Consider the following 20,906-nt stretch of genomic DNA (forward strand, 5'->3'; position numbering starts at 1 on the left):
TTAAATTCACACAGTAATCTAGTCGGGTTTGCACAGGCTCAGCTGCTTTGCCCTGAGATTTAATATTTACACCTCAGGCAGAAGAAGAGAAGTAGTCGACACAATAATTATTGCAAGATCTGTGTACATACTATATAGAAATTGCAGTAGTGTGTATATAATAAACATTTTTACCAATGTTCAAAAACAAAACCTAAGCATGTTGTTGTGATTTTGCATAAGGAAAGAACCAATCTTTAAGTAGCTTTAAGTTTGGCACCCAGGGGAGACATTTCTTTTAAAAGGGTTTATAAAAAGGGTTCATACAGACAACTGGATGACATGTTGTTCAGTGTTTCTGTCCGAAAAGTTTCATGCTTGAAGAGTGTTGTGTTTTTTCCTCCAAGTACAGCGATCTTTTATCTCTTCAAGATGTCCACCTCACCTTTTTAATAATCCCTTATGTTCTACTGTTTTCATTTTCCTGTGACTTTCAAAAATGTCTTCTTTGGTTTTATGTTGTGTAAAAACAAAAACAAACTAAGAGTATAACTCTCTATGCTTTTGATCTGCAGGTCAATGCATTAGAGGATCTGTCCAGCCGCACCGACCATCACATTATGAGACGTTTTTCGGTGAGGGAGGACACTGAGCCGGCGACTGTGATTGGCTCTGCCAGTGTTTCAGATAAAGGGATATTTCACTATTCCATCACTGAGGGAGATGGCAGCGTTCACTTTGGCATTGACGGCTCCTCTGGTGACATATATATTAACCAGCCTCTGGACTACGAGTCAGCCGTGCAGTACTTCCTCATGGTTCGTGCTGAGGATGCGGGCCGTGCTCCTGGTGTGAACGTGTCGGTGCTGGTCAGCGTGATGGTGGAGGACGTAAACGACCACACACCCTGGTTCCCTGACAAACTGGTGATGCTCGGTCTGAGGGAGGACGCTCCAGTTGGATCGCTGGCGTTTGCTTTTCACGCCAGAGACGCTGACGGCACCTTCTCAAACAGTGCTCTCCGCTACACTCTGACCTTTGACCCTGAAGTCAAGAGGTCACCGTCACGTTTCCCTTTTCAGATCGACCCTTACACAGGGAGCCTGACTATCGTGGTGCCTTTAGACCGCGAAAGCAGCCGGAGCTTTGCCTTCACTGTGACGGCCACGGATCAGGCGGAGAGGAAGGATGAGCGTAAACAGACGGCAGTGACGGCTCAGATCTTCCTGCTGGACGTCAATGATAACCGGCCAGTGTTTGTGTCTGCAGACACAGTTCAGGTGATGGAGGATGCAGAGGTGGGGAGTCTGCTGCATCATTTCGTGGCCATAGATGGAGATCAGGGTGAAAATGGGGTCGTCTCCTTCTCCATTATGGCTGGAAACGAAGGTTTCTTCACACTGGAGCAGAAAACAGGTATCGTGGTGTATGCAATGTCAAAATAATGAATTAACAATGAACTATTGTACTTTTAATACGATTTTACTTTTAAACGAGGGATCATCTTTGGACAAAAATTTTTTTTTTATGATGGTGTTCTGATTAATATAATCCTCTTTTTTTTTAATTAAAGATTATTACCACCGAAAATACTAAAACAAAAGAAACAGGATACATGAATTATATAAAAAAAACTATATATATATATTTTTTTTAAAAAACTATTTTACAAATGACATGTCCTGTAAGAAACAGTAAAGCAAATGTATACATTCAAGGAACATTTGTAATGATAAATGATAAAAAAGTAAATTCTTTACTACTTTGCATTTTAAACAGTTTTTGTCTCAGTCACTGGCAGTATTTACTTGAAGCCTGACTGATCCATATTTACTGAGGGATTTACAATGAGAGGAAAAACCTGAAGTCATATTTTTATTTATTTTCCTCCATTTCATTGTGCATCACTCCAAAAGCCTTTTAGGTCCTTTCTTCATGCAGGATTGAGCTGTTATTGCTTCTTCTGGCCATCTTTTTCAAACTCTTCCCTCCCCTTTAGGCCTCTTGTTTCTCTCGTCTCCGTTGGACTACGAGACGCAGCGTTTGCACCGTCTGACCGTCCGTGCGGTGGATTGCGGCCTCCCTCCGCTCTCCTCCACCCAGACTCTGACAGTAGAGGTGGGCGATGTGAACGACCAGGCACCTGTCTTCAGTCAGGCCATCTACAACGCCAGTGTGGTAGAGAACAGAGACCTTGGGGAACCTGTGGTCCGGGTCTCTGCCACTGACAAGGATTCGGGTAACAACTTTCAGCTATTAACATCCTGTTTTTGGTTTGGTTATGTGTTGGATCAAAGGAAGAAATGGGTTAAAGACGTTCAGTTAATTGCTTAACACCCTTATATTTAATCTAAGGCTGCAACCAGTAGTTATTGATTATTTCACAAAGATGGTCCAATTGGGTTTTATTGAAAAAAAAACACAAAAAAAAACACACCGTAACATTTAAGAATCTGTATCTGTCATTCTGCAAATCATGTGTGAAACTTTCAGGGAAAAAATTCATTCAAAATTTTGAGTTAGAAAGTTTCCCCTTTGTGAACAGCAATTTGACAGAATGATTTTAACTCAAGATTCACTTACTAGCTTTTAGTGGGACTTTCAACCACATCTCATGGTCTACATCAGAGAACAGCACATAGTCATGCAGTTTGGTCAGCTGTCATTATGTGATCTAAGATCAGGTGCAGAAGTTTTATATTCAGGTTCGGCGATGACAAATGAACTAATTCTGTGACAACTGTGCAAAAACCTGCTGAGATGTAGTTAAAAGCTGCGGGGAAAAACTAGATTTCAAGTTAAACTAAAAAAGAAGCACATTCGGTCGATATCTTTTAAAGGGCAACCACATATCTGGTTTCCATAATGCAGTGATTTTTCCCTTTTTCATACTGTACGTTTTTCCATAAAGTCTGAGGGAGAATGATTATTTTTCAAGTTGAATTAATAAAGAATGATCTGAATGACTATTGAAAGCTGCTAAATTAGATCTGATCAGTCCTGTATTTTCAAATCATAACTCAGAGACCTCTTTATACATTATGCTTTGTAGAAAAAGCAGCTGTTGCATATCTTTTCATCCAAAACAAACTTCCCATGTGTTGATGATTTTTGTTGTTGTTTCTCTCTTTTTATGGAGCCCTCTAAAATAAATGTGTGGGTTTTTTTAGCTGGATAGATCAAATTTACTTCAGACACTGAAAGAAACTCGATGGAAAATTATGACAAACAAAACTAAGGAATCTTTTCCTCTAAAATCCAGGGGCTTCTGTGCACAACAATTACCTAGATCTTTAGGTCTTAAGAGAGCAACTAAAGGAAAATAACTGTAAGAAACAGAAAGGAGGACTTTTAAGAGGCTTAAGAATTTCTTAAGAGGAGAAAATGGTGGAAAGACAAAGAGGTGGGATGCAATTGTTCATGGATGAAGTTTGTCAACACCAGAAATTAAGTTGATCACGGCACTAAGATATTTTGCAGCTGGAAAAATGCAGCAGTGATGATTCGGATCTGTCAAAACCTTCATCAGCAGAGTGATCACAAAGAAAAACAGCACTTTCTCACTCGTATTGGGACGCAGTTAATTTAATTTCCACTGGATGGCACTGTCTGCTCTGTGTCTATCATCACAGAGTGTTTTTGTTCTGGATCGACAAATCACACCTTTTTAAATGATGTGTCATACCAAGCAACAAGGTCAACCAAACCTCCTCAGTAAAATACAAGTTTTTGTCCCTTCCTCACTCAGAGTTGCTCCAAAGAGGTGTCCTCTGACTCTTTTCTAGAAATCTGTAGCCTCAGTTATGAGCTCTCTAAGAGGATTTACAGGATATTTGTGAATACAATTTCTGATTATCTTCCCTCTGGAATCTATGGAGCTTCACTTTTCATCTTTTAGCATTTATGTTCAGCCTGAAATAGTCTTTCTGTTGATGTAGAGACAGCAGTATCCCTCCAAGGTGCCCAGATGGCAGCACTTGCATGTCTCCTTAAAGCATAACTTCCTCAAACCAGAGATCTGGTCTGCTTAAAAAGACACAGTGACACATGTAAATAAAATAATACCAAATAGCAAAGCCTGTGAACTAGTAGAATTGTAATAATTATGTAGGATTGAATGGATTACTTTCTAGAGAAATTAAGTGATAAAAAGGGGAAATTCCCCGAAATCTCCTGTGTAAGCAGCAGTGTAACAGCCCATGTTTATTATTGTTCAAGTATGAGTACCACATGACAAAATACAGTGGAGCAGCATGGCAGCGTGAGCCCCTGCTGTGTTTTGGTTGAACTTCAGCACTGCTTAGCATCAAGGTTATCGTCAGTTTTTTTTACTCCATTAGCACTTTAATTGAAACCAACCCACGCCCTTTTCCTCATATGTTGTTCAGTTTGTGTCTTTTTCTCGTGCTCTGTTCACTTTACATCCCACCAAATCTCATTCATCTGACCCCGAATCATATTCACAAATCTACACATCACTCCTGTTTATTTTAACACGTTGTGCTCAGGGCCTCTTGAATCCCGTCTGGTCTCGTCATGTTGACAGTAGGAGTCTTTTTAAATAGCGGAGGTGGAGGGCATGCGGCCGGAGGATCCGTACAGGAGGGGTTTTTGATGTGAACTAACATTCTTGGGGGTGAGAATTGTCCAAGAACAGCAAGCACACAGCTCCTCTGGGAGATTTGAAAGGTCCTCTCTCTTGGTGATTTCCATAATCCAAGCCATCTGTGCCAATAGGCGCCATGTTTTCATCTGTCTCCTCGAAGCGCCTCGTCTGGCAGCTTCAACCACTCTCCCACCAGTCTTATTTCATTATCATTTGTGCTGCTTTTATTTTTTTTCTCACAAACTCTCACCAAAGATGACCATTGTTTTAGGCCTATGATGGTTTCTGTATCCAGTTTCTGTGTCGGAGTCAATCAGAGACGATACGCAATATCAGCGAGTGTGACAGCTAACCGTTGTGTTACTCTGCACATCCTGAATTCACTTTGTTGAGCAAGTGTTAAAATGCTTGGAGGGATTTTTTTATTTATTTATTTATTTTTTTAAATAAACTATGCAGTCCTTTGGGTCACAAGAAGATAGTTTCATTATGTGGAGAGTTGTCAAACCGTAAGATTTGATCACCATGCCAGATTTACCATGTACACTATTGTATGGGGCCTTTTATTTTTTACTGAAATTCTGTTAAATCTCAAATTGTTTCTTAAGTTATCTTCAGATATTACAGAATTTGCTGTTTATGTGATGATCAATTTATTGTGGCAGAAAATGTGAAGAAATATACGTACAACATGATCTTATGTGTCACACAGTAAGATGAAGTAAAATGAATGTTGAAACCCAGAGCAGAAATTAATTTAGTTGCCTATACACAGGATCACACAACAAAAAGACATAAGTCAGACAGATAACTTCAAGTTATGAAAGACACATATCTGACACACAATGTAAAGCAACTAATTTAAAGCAATGTAAATACAATCAATGAATTGATAATAAATAAAAACATAGACCGATAATCAAGAGATACACTTAAAAACAATACAACATATTTGTTATTTAACTTTTAAAATTTAAAACTACAACCCATATTTTAAAAACAAGCAAATATCACATGTGATTCAAATGTTTCACAGCTGTTGGCACAAACGATCTTCTCTTTGTGAATCATTTTGGCATTCATAAATGTTCCCTCAACACCCTTTTTAAAACACCTTTTGTAATGAATCAGGAGTCATTCAATTCTAGAACAGCCAGCAATGATTTTACTACCACAACATACAACAGTATAAAGGGTTGGTTTACTCAAAGTATAAAAAATTATTTTTTTTTAAATCCATATTTTCTGACTTGCGTCCAGAAAAAAGTGAAGCACATCACATAAACGACCTCACCAAACAATCTGCTGACAGTTTTCACAGAAACCTATAATATACAGTGATGATCGTCAACTCAAGTAAACTTTTATGACCACAGTTCTCCGATATTTCTTCCTTTTTTTTTTTTTTTTTTTTTTTTTTTTTACTTTTCAATGTTAAAGGCCACATTGGTTTTTCACACCAAACACTAAGAGCTCTCGTATCCCTGTAACCATTTATTATAACGAGGGAGTCATACTTTTTTACTGGTGCTCCAGACAGTTTCTGTGAAAGCCTTCTGATGCTGAGATGATATAAATCATGTGTCGTTGTGCTGCAGCTATTGGTCAACAGTGAATTTGAGTGTACCATCGAGGTGAACTGGTTTCTGTCAGTCAATGTGTGACTGTCAGTAGAAGGAGCAGTAAGCACCCGGGCCAGACGAGGTTTCTGCTCCTCTGTCGGTTTTAAAGGTGACACACTGCATCCTGCCAGTCCTTCCCCCAACATGGTTCTGTTTTCAATTAGACCCTCAGATAAATGCTGTCTGACACAAAGGCAGCCTTAAACATGAACTCACCTGATGAGGTGCTAAACTGACTGACTGACACAAACACCAAGGCAGATTATTTCTCACCTGTATCCATTCAACATATTATTTATGTAGGTGTCATGCTGAGATTGCTTTGTTTTTGTTTTGGCAGCGAAGAGAGAAAGAGAGCACCGTCACAGTAGGAGCATTTCTGTTTTAGAAATGATCTCAACATGTGAGATCATACAGTACGATCTGATGTGATCATCTTAGCTGTTGTTTCTGTCGAGTAAGATGATAGGCTGGGCACTATCCTCGTAATGACATTAATGATAATGGGGCCTTAATTTTCCTTTTTTTCTGCCCGTGTGTTGACTGTGAGGTCTGTAACAGTGTTTCCATTTACTTCCTGTGTCCGTCCGTCAGAGGAGAATGCCGTGGTGTGGTACAGTCTGCTGGCGGGCCCCGGCTACAAGCTCTTCAGCATCAACCCATACACCGGCCTGATCACCACCACCTCCTGCCTGGACCGAGAACAGCAGCATAATTTTACTCTCAGAGGTATGGACACATGAACACACACACACACACCCAAGTGACAGGGAAGTCTGAAGAGCATTACTCCTCTGACACACACTTGTCAAAATTTGGTGGTTTCAGTGTTTGTCACTTTAGGTCAAAGGTTGTCTATTGTTTCTCATTTGAATCAGAGTTGAAGTCAAGCTACAGTGAGCTAACAGTGTGTTTTAGAGTGGAAGCTCCCCGCCTCGCCTGAAACAAAGTGAACCACTTTTTTACAAAATTATACCAATAACCGCACTAATTCATTGTATACAGACACACAAAAATATCACCAAATGTACAATATCGAAAAGTTTAATACATCAGCTACCCTAGTGTTCTACAGCTTACAGCAGATATGCATATATCTATTTTTTTGTTTGTTTATATAGTTTGTCCCTTTTATATTTTCTTTTTTTTCTGTGTTTGCACCAATTGGGATTTGTTGTAGTCTGTGTAAGATCAATAAAAGAAATTATATTTTAATTCTATATTTTAGGGCAGGGAAGAAGAATAGTCGAGCAAATTTACGCAGCAAAGGTCACATATTCAATGAATACAATAGTTATAATATCATTAAATAATTATATGAATTACAAGATGTAACATATCAGGTTTTGCTTAATTCAGTTTAGCAGGTGAGTAATCGACCGATCACAACATACAATGGCCTTGCTGCAATTAATCAGAGCAGCATATTGCAATGTCAGTGGAAAAAACCTTATGTGTTTTAACAAGTTGGGAAATGTAGTGACAAAGATCCACAACCAGTCAGAAATCAATGCACATTTGCCTGCAACTCACCAGGAAGAAATTACTTTTATAATCACCAGTTGGAATCAGTTTGTATGGAGATGATGTTTGTACTGACCAGCTGTGTTATCAGTGGCTGTGATCAGGATGTCCTGAGGAAAACTGTTCCAATGAAATCCCTTTTGATTTGACACTGATGATATAAACACAACCAACTGTTTGATTTTCTGCACATTTAAGGCAATAATTGGCCCGGATCTCCTTCTCCGAAAGGCTTATATAAATATCAAATAGTATCTTAAAGAGATCTAAACTAGCTGAAACGAAACATATATACTTCTACAGCCTCTATCGAACACTTCTCTTCTGTTTCTCATTCTCCACCCTCTCTCTTGTCATGCTTCACAGCCAAAGTCATAAAGAATTAAAGGTCTGCCTTCTGCATGAAGGCAACATTATTCAGCAGATTGATTTATGTAGAGGAAACAGTAGACGTTTAAAGGGCTGAGCTACAGTATATCTAGCTTCTACTGACTGCACTGCTGCCCCCCGCTCTTTTGAAGTGTTTGCTTTCACTCTGACATGGGTACACGCAGTAATTACATCCAACCTACTCAGCAGTGTTTAGTGATAAAAATGCTTTCAGATGTTTAATCATAATATTTTTACAGTTGCCACTATGATGAACAATTAAATCCAACAATAAAATATAATAGCAGGAAAGCTTGAGCGTCTTGAAGTCGTGCCAAAGTCACACAGGGCTTGTTGGGAAATATTGGAATATGTGGAGACAATTTTCTCTGGCTTCAGATGAATTTGGAAAGAAATAAAATACCAAGGTCTTTTCAACATGTATTAAAAGCTGCCTCAGTATACTTCATGTTGACAGTTTTTTTTTATTTTTTTTATTTTATTCTATAGCGTTTGTGCTGCTCTAAAAATCGAATTTGACCTCAGTCTTTGGTGAGCAGTGATGGAGCCATTAACTACGTCGCCGCTGTGTTTTGAGACTGAGACTATTGAGAAAAATTGTCTTTTTCTATTCATCTTTGCATATAATTTTTGTGTTTTCAAAATATACAATAAATTACTGTTAAAGGAGACACTATAGTAATAGACTGTGGCCCCTTTGAGCTGTTTACTGAAGGTTCAAACTGAAATGTAATAATGATTAAATGCATGGACATTGATATTGATGTAACTTTCTGCACACATTCATGTTGCACAGCCTACAGGGGCCGACAGACTCTGGTGTCACCCTGACCTTTCCTCTAATGCTTTCAGCCGGGGAAAATTTTAACATTGGTTTGTAAACTAAAGCTGCAAAACTAATAATGTTCCCATCAGCATTACTCATCTGTACTTTGTGCGAGTACAAATTAGAAAATGTTACTTGGTTAAGATGGTAACCATGGTCAAAAATATATCTGCTAAACTCCAGCATGCTGCTGTTGTCTATGCTGAATATCAACTGTCACCTGGATTAATGAAGGTAAAATGACAAAAAAATTATCTCAGGGGAAAACATAGCTCAATTAAAAACAGCTCTTATTAAGAGTAACTCTGGCGTATTTAAGGAGCAGGGCAGATAATATTTCGTCTCTAAATGCTTTTCAGATTTAAAAAAAATGAGAAAATTTCCGAAATATTAAAAAGCTGTAGCAAAAAAATATCTAGAAAAGTGAGTGTAAGAGTGAATGTCTTTCGATTCCTGTCTGCAGTCCAGGCTCGTGACAGCAGCACACGGCCTCTATCGGGCACAGCCATCGTGCTGTGCTCCGTGCTCGATGACAATGACAACCCTCCAGAGTTCATGCAGTCCTCCTTCCGGATCAGCCTGCCAGAAAACCTTCCTCCCGGGGTCGTCCACACCGCTCAGGCCTCCGACCCGGACCATGGAGAAAATGGCACTATACACTACTCCATACTCGGTAAGGAGCCCTGATAATGCGCTGAATTTCAAGCATTGGGTTTATTTTCTGCTTTATCACAACTTGGGACCTTTTTTCTTGTAGTTCTAGACATCATTTATGTTGGTCATAATAATTCTTGAGATATTGTAACACAGCAGCTTGGCTGAAAAGACAAGGTAAACAAAACCCTTCAAAGGTTTGCCAAAATTAACTGCTTTAAATATCGATCACAGTTTGTAGACTGACTTCACCGTTCACTTACTGTATGTATGTAGTTGTGTGAATAATATTTTTTTTTCCAAATGGAATGATCTCAGGTACACACAGTTTCAGTTTTACCTTCAAATATACTAGTTTAGATAGTTTGTTAAACTATTTGCTTGTTTACAGTGTTTAAAACATGTCTGATAATCTGACTACTTGGTTTGGACTAGATAGCAGCAATTTCACCATGTTCTGAGATATCAAACATTATTTTTGGGAATAGTAAGTCATCATAACTGGTTGAAACAATGGCCAAAGCTATAAAAAAAAATATCTCTGATTGTCTTTAGGTGAGGACTACAAAGGTCGCTTCACCATCAACAGTCACACAGGTGCCATCAGCACCACGCAGGTCCTTGACCGGGAGGAAACACAGAATTACACACTCACCATACAGGCACGTGACTATGGCCCTACCCCACTCGGCTCCTCCACCCAGCTCCAGCTGGTGCTGCTGGACCAGAACGATAACGTCCCTTCCTTCAGCCGTAAGAGCTATCACGCCTCCGTCAGCGAGGGCCTCCCTGCAGGAGCCGAGGTCCTGCGCATCAGTGCCTTTGATCCTGACGAGGGGTCCAATGGGGACGTGACCTACTCGCTGACAGAGGACAGCAGCCAGGGGGCCTTTTCAGTGGACGCCTTCACAGGAGTGATCCACACCACCAGGTCTCTGGACAGAGAGAGCAGAGCTCAGTACACCTTCAGGGCTGTGGCCACTGACGACTGCACTCAGGGACCACTGAGCTCTGAGGTGTCGGTGACCATACAGGTGGAGGACGTGAATGACAACGTGCCAGTCTGCGACCAAAATCCCTACAACGCATGGGTTTCTATGAGGACTCTACCAAGCCAGATAGTTACCACGGTGATGGCATCAGATGGAGACCTGGGTCAGAACGGAACAATACAGTTTATGTTGTCTGATGAGGAAAATCTGTTTGACATCAACACGGAGTCGGGAGAGATTTCACTGAGGAGACGAATGAGAGCAGGTTTGTCTGGGAGGAAGTTGCAGGTTGTGGTTTCAGACCGAGGACTTCCTCCTCTGACCTCCACCTGCCTGGTTTTCATCCACCTGAAGGGGGAACATGAAGGACTTCAGTTCACAAACAAAGTGTACAACGCTACCATCAAGGAGAACAGCAGAGTTGGTACGTTTCACCACCTCTGTGTCTATTGTTGTCACTGATTCCTTTAAAAACCTGATCAATCTTCTCACTTTCTCTTTCTTAAGGCACTTGGATTGCAAAAGTGGAGGCAAATGACCAAACCAACAGCAGACAGAGGATCACATACACCATATTTAGTGGCAATGAGAATCAAATATTCTCCATTAGCCATCAGACAGGTAATAAACATGAAATGTGTTGCTTTTCTTGTTGCACATCCAAAGCTTTTGGCTCTCAGTTCACTGGTTATGATTACCAGATAGCATTTGTGTTATGTATTTGCAGGAACGTCGTGCATGATTTCATTATATAACTGATGGGAATAGTACAAATTATCATTCACTCATCCATTGTATTTTCCGTATAAATATCCAGAAAATAACTTTGAACAATTAGAGCCTCTAATCCAACCGTTCAAAGGTCTTTTATTAATTTTTTTTTTGTATCACTCTTCAAAATTCCCACTCATCTTATCTGGTTCATCTGTTTTTTTATATGCAAGTATTTCCCACTAAATACTTGTAATTTGCCAGATTTTTTCATGCACCACCCAGAACTCCTTTTCTGTATTTATTTCTGCATAAAGTCATGTGCAGACACAGTTAGGCTCAAATATAACTGAACATTTACCACAAAAACTTGAACCTAAAAGCATTTCTGTCGACACCTCTGTTAACAGATCAAAAGTTCTGTTTTTCATTCCACTACTTCACTTCATTTTTCCATTATTTGGTAAAACGCGGCATTACAAGGCCAAAGTGGAATGTACTTTATTTAAATGTTAATTATTTATACAATATGATCAAATATAGATATTAAAATACATTTAAATCTACTTTTACTTGATATACAGTGAGCTACACCTCCTCAAACGTTCTTTTGAGCGCGCTTTACTTTCATGTTTCCTTCGTATGTAGGTGAGATCCAAGTGCAGAAAGATAACTCTCTGGACTTCGAGGCGAGTCCTCAGATCCAGCTAGTGGTGCTGGCTGATAACGGGCTGCAGACGGCTCACTGCAGGGTCTCCATCACTCTGCTGGACATCAATGACAACGCACCAAAGTTTGAACACAGCAGCTACAGAACGGCTGTGTGGGAGGGGCAGGTGCACAACACCTACATTATGCAGGTAAACTGGCATTATTTAAGCCATCTTCGACATCAGAACACCAAGCAAGTATATTACTTAATTAACTGTAATGGCACTGATCACTTTCCATGTTTTGAGCAGGTGTTTGCCTCTGATGCTGACAGCGGTATGAACGGGCAGGTTGAATACTCCATCCTGTCCGGTAACCTTAATGAAGCATTCATTTTGGACTCAGTGCGAGGCATCCTTGCTACCAACGTTTTACTGGACCATGAGATCACTCCCTCATACAAGTACGTTCAACTCACACATTAACAACTATTAAGTAAACTTTTACTGTATGCATGGAATTGAAAGATGGACTGATTATATCAGTTTAGTAACAATTCTACATGTAAAGCAGAGAGTGAACATCCTACTTCTTAGCTTCTTTAACAGCTGACTTAAATATAAAATGTAAATGTAATGTAAAACCAGTGGGATTAATAAAGTAACTATCTATCTATCTATCTATCTATCTATCTATCTATCTATCTATCTATCTATCTATCTATCTATCTATCTATCTATCTATCTATCTATCTATCTATCTATCTATCTATCTATCTATCTAACCAGGCTAAAACAACAATTATTTTACTGGCATTTCACAACCTGTGCATCCTCACTGTCAGTATGCTGCTCAGGGCTCATGGGAGCAGTGGTTGTTGAATTTTAAAAACTTGTTTCATTCCTATTAGGAGATATAAATAGGAAGTTTATTCCTGCTGTGTGGTCACAGTTAGAGTGCTCTTCTGGTATTATAAGGGCACTGCTTTCATGCATTGTAAGTCTGTCAGATTTCCTGACAAGGCCAAAGAGGATACATTAAAAGTAAAATAGAATATTACTTTGCTTCTGCTGCAACATGATATATGCTCACGACTCTGTAATTTTTGCTTTTCAGTATGTCGCTCAGTACAACAAGCATAATTCCTAAAGTAGAGTTAGGGATTTTAAGGTGCAAATACATGCTGTATATCTTCACAGTTCTATTATAAACAGCACATTATATATTTTTTTGTACATTTCCTACCTAGCATAATCCATTGAAACACCATAACTTACATTATTCCCTTTATATGACAGGCTTCTTCTGCGGGCGACAGACAGGGGGAATCCTCCACTCAGCAGCACCACCACCGTCAGGGTCCAAGTTGTGGACGTCAATGACAACAGCCCTGCCATCCCACCCATGGAGCCTGTGGTCATAGCTGAGAGTAAGCATCCCTCCTCTGACACACTATAGCAACACTCATTGTAGAATATGGGAGTTTAATACAGTTGAAATGACATTCTCTGTTATTCTCTGCCTAGATCTGCCGGCAGGTTACATGGTCACGCAGGTGACTGCAAACGACGTTGACCTGAGCTCAACTATCACCTACAGCTTCTCAGACAACAGTAGCACCAACGTCCCCTTTGCTATCGATCGATATACTGGAGTTATTACTCTTACTCAAGCCCTGGACTATGAGGAGCAGACAAAGTACACGATGACAGTGTGGGCGTCCGACTCCCTTCACCAGACCAATGGAGAGGTTAAAGTTCAAGTGCTTGATGTAAATGACAACGCTCCGGTCTTCTCCCAGGTCTCCTACCAGGTATATATGAAATATTCATCAACCCATAGATGGATGGACAGATGGATGGATAAAAAATGTAGTGGTTTGTCAGTCAAATGAAAGGTTTTGTTATTTAGACACAAGTCATTGATGATCATTTTGCCATTGCCAGGTTGTAAAGATTTTATGCATTTTTTTTAATGAGGTGTTTCATAAGTATTGATGGCTTACTACTAGATGGTTACAATCATAAGCCTTTAATTATAAATTATGAACAATTGCTGCTCACTTTTTGACTTATTATTATGAGAAAGTTAGTAAAGAGACACAAGAACACAAGAGACACATTAAAAAAAATAATTGGTTAAAATTAAAGTAGTAGCATTTCATGTATCTGAATATTTAGTTCTTAGTCTTTAAAAACACTGCATCCTTCATTTTCCATAATAAAGCTGTTTTTTTTCATTAGGCCCCCTTCATCTCTTAAAACTTCACATTTTTCAATTTAAATTCAGACTTTAGAAACTACCTCCAGAATCAAAGCGGGCATTATATATATGTTTTGTGACTTTAAGAGTTGGACTATCCACTTGAGGAGTCTTGCTTTATGGAATAAAGAGTTACCTAAAATGACAAACAAATGAAGAAAGTTATATACTAGCCAAAGAGATGTGTCACTTGGTTCCAAAATTTGTTCTGATGTGTTGAATTATAAGATTTAATAAATTATTAAGTAAACATTATGAAATCTTTTCTTTACAATTATAATCTCCTCATAAAGTATTTCTTAAAAAAAAGTTATCTCTTACCAAAAGTATATTTCATGATCTCACTACAGACATAATTCATGATTCGTTTTCTCTTCCAGGTGGAGTTGTCAGAGCTGGTCTCAGCAGAAACGTTAGTCATGTCGGTGTCCGCTACCGACAGAGACTCTGGACTCAACGGACAGATCAGCTACAGACTGCTGTCATCTCCTCTGCAAGGCTTTTACATCCAGCCAGACAACGGTAAGACCAGTTTAACTGATGGAAAAGTTGCAATCGCTATGGTATACAATAAACATCACAAAATGTGGACACTACATTGTAAATATACAATTAACTGTAGTTCTTCTGTAAAAGCCATTACTTCATGCTTTAGAAGTTTCATGACTTATGACTGTCTGGGGGTCTGAACTTCATATTCAACAGTCTTATTCTGTCCATTAAAATCAGTTTTCTGGCACAGTTAAAAGAGGCATATGCCAAAGTAAAGGGCATCCATAAAGTCTTTACTTGGCTGTGAGCAGCTCAGCACACACTATCAAAGGTTACTGAGAGTTTTCCTTCTGCCAGTGGCAGTATATTTGACTGCTGTTGATATTTTTGAAGTCTTTCACAAGTGAGTTCCTTGGACAAAAAAGAAGAGCCAACTGGAAGTCAATGAGATGTAGTGGCTCTGATGAGACATGACTATGCTATTATCTGCTTTTAAAATTCCCTAAACCCAAAAAAGATAATCCTGCCCAGCTGAAACCAAACCAGCTCTCCTCAGTTCTGGCTGGTCTTTTTCACTCAAGAGTGATTTATGGGCTTCTATCATGTTTGATCCCCAAATTTAATATCAGAGAAATGTATTTGCCCCATTTTGCGGTGAGGAGCACTAATGGAAATTTGCATCACTGTTAACTCAAGCTCTCAAACTGGAATCCAGAAGTTTAATATGGTGCTCTCTGTGGTCCAGTACCTCCCTGTTTTTCCATGCTTATATGTTTCACAAACAGTGGAGGGTGCTGCTTCAGAATGGAATGAATACAGTCATCCTGTAGAAAAGGTTTAAGTGGCAGTGAAGTGGAATAATAAATTGGATGGACAAACACTGATGTTGCCATCCAACAAGAAAATTGCTCTTATAGTCTGCACATGGAATTCATTTAAGAATTGTTACACGGGAAATTATGTTGCATTGCGGTGTCTAATAACCAGGGCAATTTTGATTTCACTCTCCATGTATTGTCACAAAAGCAGAGATATTGTATAGTTCTTATTTTTTTTAGAAAAACAAGCTTGTGTATTTGTTAACCATATGAGAACCACATGTTAAAGCGATTGAAATGTATTGTAGTTTTTACACTGGTACGGCTAAATGTCACATCTTTTAGCATTTGTTTTGAATTGAAAACTAAATATTTCATTACAAATGATAATAACAACTTCATTTGTGTGAAAAGTATTGTCTCTGAAAACATAATTTGAAGAGTATCTTAGCATCGTTTGCCCCCTTTTTGCTTTACTGGCAACAACACTCGAGCTGCAGGGACTCCACAAGTTTGTTCAAACCTGATAATCCCTGTTATTTTAGCCTGATCTGACAGATGATCCAAAAAGCTTCTTGTGATGTCAGGAATGGTTGGCTTTCTGAGTCTTCAGGGGGGTTGAGGTCAGTTGACTGCAGAGGAAAGTCCATGAAAGTCAGCTTTCCTTGGTCTTCTTTGGTCTTCAAGTAGCTCTTTAAAGCTTTAGGGTGTGTTTTGGCTCATTATCCTGCTACTTCTTCACAAATATGCCAACCAAAGGAGTGGAACGTGTCTCTGAAGAAGGGAGAGCTACTTCTCCTTGGTCAGTGTGGGGTTGATTTAGTGCAGGTGTCCAACTCCAGAGATGCAACCCTACCCCGAAACCTGAATATTCCCACCACCATGTTTCAGTTATAGTATTTTAGACTGTCATGCACTGTTCCCTTAGTACGCAATGTTCTGTTGGAAACTTGAGGCACAACCTGGTTGATTTACTTTAACAAGCCCCTGAAAAGATCAGCAAATCCTTCTGAGAAATCTGGTCTTTTGTACAAAGACATACAATTTTATTGCTAACTTTCTGTAGAAATAATGCAAAATCTGAAATAGTTCTTCTTTAATTTTTCTTGTGTTTTTAACATCTTTCTCACTCATCAAACCTTCTAATGTTTTCCAGTTCACATGAAAACTTTTTTTTCTCTTCATCAGATCCTGTCAACTGGAGCAGCTTTAAGTTACTCAATAAAAAAAATGTCTTGTCTTGCAGGTTCTGTTTTTACCAACAAGCCCTTAAAGGCCATCACAAACAGCAACCTGATCCATCTTCTGGTTGAGGCGAGAGATGGAGGCGACCCTGTGCGGTCCACTGTCACCTCAATAGAAGTGCTGATTCTGGACACCAACGACCACGAACCTTTGTTTCACCAGGACATCTACACACTCACAGTCCCAGAGGACACACCCACAGACACCACCGTACTGACGCTCTCTGCAGAGGACAAAGATTTGAGTGCTGAAAATAGCCATCTTGACTACACCATCATCACAGGAAATGAAGAGAAAAGATTCTGCCTGGAAGTAAAAATGATTCAAGTTGAGAATCAAATGAGAAATATAGGGAAGTTGGTTCTGTGTAACCCGTTAGACCGTGAGACCACTGAGATATATGCACTAACAGTGAGTGTGTCTGATCGAGGAATGCCTCCACTGAACAGCTCAGCTGTCATCATGGTGACTGTGACGGACTGCAATGACAATTACCCCGTCTTTTCCAGCACGGAGTACCACGCACAGGTTGGTGAAAACAGCCAGATTGGCACCAAGCTGGTCCAGGTCAGCGCTCAGGATCCTGACCTGGGAACCAATGGCCTGTTACAGTATGACATTATCTCTGGGAACAGCAAAGGTCACCTCAAGCTTGACCCTCAGTCTGGCCTTTTGGTGGTCAACCACTTGCTTGACTATGAGGAAGACTCAAAATACACCCTCACCATCCAAGCATCTGATGGCGGCGAATTGTCCGACAACCATAATGTGGCTTTTGCCATCGTCTACATCACAGTGTTGGATGAGAATGACAACACTCCATACTTCATGTTCCCGACACTTAACTGTTCTGTGTTGGAGAACCTCCCAGCATTTACCCACATGTGTTCTGTCCATGCTGTTGACAACGACCTGGGTCCTTTTGGCCAGCTCACCTACTCTATTCTGTCCTCTTGCTTCATGGACTACGGCAGTGGCAGCCCTGAGAGGAAGGAGGCTTTTGCCATTGACCCCTTTACAGGCGACATTCACACCAGACAAACCTTTGACTTCGAGCGAGAGAGTGACTACTGTTTTGTAGTGGAGGCCAGGGACAAAGGCGACAAAGCAGCTACAGTGAGAGTGCAGGTGAGCATCAAGGGAGTGGATGAGTTCAGTCCCGTCTTCACCCAGAAGCAGTACCACTTCCTCCTACCCGAAAACGTCAAGCCCGGAGAGCCATTCGGTTACGTGATGGCGATGGACCATGATGGAGGCGTGGACGGGCTAGTGGAGTACTCGCTTATGAAATCATCACAGTTTTTCTCAATTAACAAAACAATTGGTGCTATCTTTGTGTCAGGTCCTGTATATCGCAGAAGAGGCAGCCATGCCATTGAGGACATGGTGGAACTGGTTGTGTCTGCAGGTAGTCCCAAAATGGGCTCCAGGACGACAACCTGCCTGGTTTTTGTCAATATCTCCAGCTCAGCAGAAGCACTTACCGGGGTTCCCCTTGATGCACACATGCTTAGTTTGAGTGTCTCGCTAATCATGTTCCTCTTGGTCCTAGTCATATTTGTGTGCCTGGTTCTCAGGTACAAGCTCAAAGAAGCTGCCATCAGAAAGGCCGCCTCCGTTGCTTCGCACTTGGGCACTGGCTCGTTCAGCAGATCCAATAGCCAAACGGAAAGTGTCATATCTCTGCAGGAGATGATACGGCCCACCATCTTGGTGACCAAGAGGGACATCGTAATCCCGTACAATCCGTCCGACTCAAGTGGCCGTGGATCAGCAGAAGGTGAGACAGCTGAGGACCAGGAGATCAAGTGGATCAATGAGTACCCCTGCCGTAAAAGACAGGAACCCAGCAAACAGATCACAGAGATCCCAGACTCTGCCTTACCTGGGGATACTATCTCCTGCCACTCTATCGATGTAGGTCCAGAGCATATTTTATCAATCAATAAAAAATTTATCTCAGGGGTGGCTAGCACAGAAAGTTTGCACCACTTCAAAGAGGAGGGAGGAGGGGAAGGACTACTTCCTGCAATACTTAGGGCAAGAGATTTACAGGAGAACATGGCGACAAAAGGGTATGCTCCCCTCTCTGAAGCCCAAGCCTCAGCGGATTCTTTCTCCTCACTATTTTACTTTGAGGAGCAGCTGCAGGGCAGCTACAGCTGGGACTACCTTTTGGACTGGGAGCCAGGCTTCCAGACTCTGGCCTCAGTATTCACAGATATCGGGATGCTGCCTGACGAGGAGCTTCAAGGCGGCCACGAGGACTTGGCGGCAGAGTCGAGCTGTCTCATGTACCCACCGCCTCTTATTACAGGTGTGGCACAGCCTGGCATTAGGACTGTTCCTCCACGAAAACCAGCTCGTGTGCCAAGCCTGTGCAGGAAACCCTCTTACCCCAAATATGCCTATTCACCCTTGGGGAGGAACACGGGACTTACCCCGTCAGCTATGACACCCACCTTCTCCCCTTCACTGTCCTCTCTCACCATTAGGACCCCCAGTGTCTCACCAGTTGTCTCAGAGACCGGGGTGGGGGGGATAAGACTTGACTCAGGGCCCCTCACTGCTAGTCTTTTGGAGTCAGAAATACAGGTGTAGACACAAACGTGGAACAACTTCATCCATGACATTCAATCCCATCCTTGATTTACCATCTGAAGCATTTTTAAGGAACAATTTGGTTTTGATTTTGGTTCATTATCATTGTGATATATCACTGGACTTATTTCCATCTTTTTTCCATTTTTATGATTCTGGACTCAAGGGAGTGATACCAAGCAGATTATTCATAAGATAATGTGGTTATTTAATTACTTGGCTTGAGGTTGATTTCATAACCCACTTCTGTAATGAAACTAATACATGGAAAAGCCAGAGCTGAAGCCTGTCCTGCATTATGGTCTAAAATACAACAGTTTGAACAAGAGCAGATGTTCTAATCCGCAATTAATTACTTTTATTGTAAACATATTACGTGAAGAAAATGAAACACTTTCATATTGCTGTTGGTTGTGGCTTCTAAATGGAAACTTTTTCAAGGTTGGTTTAACTTTAATAACCAAAGAAAGGCAACATTGTTTTGTGGTTGTGTCTATCTTCCTGGAATCATAAAAATATTGTTTTGAATGTAAGCCCTTCTTTGCTTCCCTCTTCTTTAATATATTTTGCCAATAAAATGCCAGTAAAATCCAGTGATGAATAAAGATTATTGTGTTCCATCAATCTAAGGTTTACTTTAATATTATAGTAGGCCTTTTGAAGCTACGAGACCCCAGGTGTATACAGACATCACCTAAAACCAAAAGAGAGTATAAATGATTCTTCACTGACACAAATCTTTTTCAGATTTCAGATTCTAGAAATGGGATTATTTTGGCTCGCTGTTCACAAACCAGTTCCAGATTCTGGCGGTTGTACTTTTTCTCATGAATAGACACTTCATGATTGTTTCTGTGTGTGCTGACTGTAGACTATGGACGTCCTGTTAATAAACAGCACTTTATGTACAATTTCCAGAAAATTGTATAACTTTAAATATTAATAAATTTGCAAAAGAATTTGCAATAAAAACATTTTTTGTATTTTTCTTGTTTTTAGCATTTAAACAGAGTGATATTGTGCTTGTACGTGTATTTTCTTAGGTTCAAAGACACATTTTCGGACTGAAATTTAAAGTAACTGAAATGCACCTGTAATAAAGACATTATTTCTATCATAGGACAATAATAACTCGACTAAGAAAATAAAATACTTCAAAAAAAGGATGATCATTAGATACGTTTTTACCATTAAGACTTTACTGTTGTTTCCCATGGGATATCTGAATTTCACAGCCTCACTTTAAAATGTATTAAGAATTCTGATTTTGGTTTCAGATGGCACTTTTTTCCTTAATCTTTTTTTCACAGGTCCACCCTTAGCATTTTAAGTGTTTTTCTCAACATGCATCCAAAGAGAAACAAGAGGTTTCAATCAAGTCAATTCATTTTACATTCAAAAAAGATGTGAATGCCATGTTTAAAAGCCTGATCTTAACCTCTCCAGCTTTGATGTTTTCCTTTAAAATCTTCAAAAGTCACTTTAAAGTTATACAAACATTTTTATGTGGTAGTGTGCCACACTATCACATGT

The 20,906-nt window shown here is 40.1% G+C and overlaps 1 protein-coding gene across 1 annotated transcript in view; it reads left to right on the forward strand.

Annotated features, from left to right (window-relative positions):
* dchs2 (dachsous cadherin-related 2) overlaps nucleotides 1-20,500 on the forward strand; it is a 32,885-nt gene extending 12,385 nt beyond the window's left edge. The window contains exons 9-20 of the mRNA XM_069166916.1: nucleotides 555-1,395; nucleotides 1,979-2,218; nucleotides 6,802-6,936; nucleotides 9,411-9,620; nucleotides 10,157-11,017; nucleotides 11,101-11,214; nucleotides 11,953-12,164; nucleotides 12,267-12,418; nucleotides 13,254-13,384; nucleotides 13,482-13,768; nucleotides 14,598-14,739; nucleotides 16,774-20,500. Of these exons, the coding sequence (XP_069023017.1) occupies nucleotides 555-1,395; nucleotides 1,979-2,218; nucleotides 6,802-6,936; nucleotides 9,411-9,620; nucleotides 10,157-11,017; nucleotides 11,101-11,214; nucleotides 11,953-12,164; nucleotides 12,267-12,418; nucleotides 13,254-13,384; nucleotides 13,482-13,768; nucleotides 14,598-14,739; nucleotides 16,774-19,373 (5,925 nt within the window). The 3' untranslated portion in view covers nucleotides 19,374-20,500. The remainder of the gene's footprint in view (nucleotides 1-554; nucleotides 1,396-1,978; nucleotides 2,219-6,801; nucleotides 6,937-9,410; nucleotides 9,621-10,156; nucleotides 11,018-11,100; nucleotides 11,215-11,952; nucleotides 12,165-12,266; nucleotides 12,419-13,253; nucleotides 13,385-13,481; nucleotides 13,769-14,597; nucleotides 14,740-16,773) is intronic.
* Nucleotides 20,501-20,906: the final 406 nt, after the last annotated feature.

The sequence above is a fragment of the Embiotoca jacksoni genome, unplaced genomic scaffold (genome assembly GCF_022577435.1).
Source record: "Embiotoca jacksoni isolate LCO1_2020_lvr unplaced genomic scaffold, fEmbJac1.0.p SCAF_4, whole genome shotgun sequence".
Classification (NCBI taxonomy): domain Eukaryota; kingdom Metazoa; phylum Chordata; class Actinopteri; family Embiotocidae; genus Embiotoca; species Embiotoca jacksoni.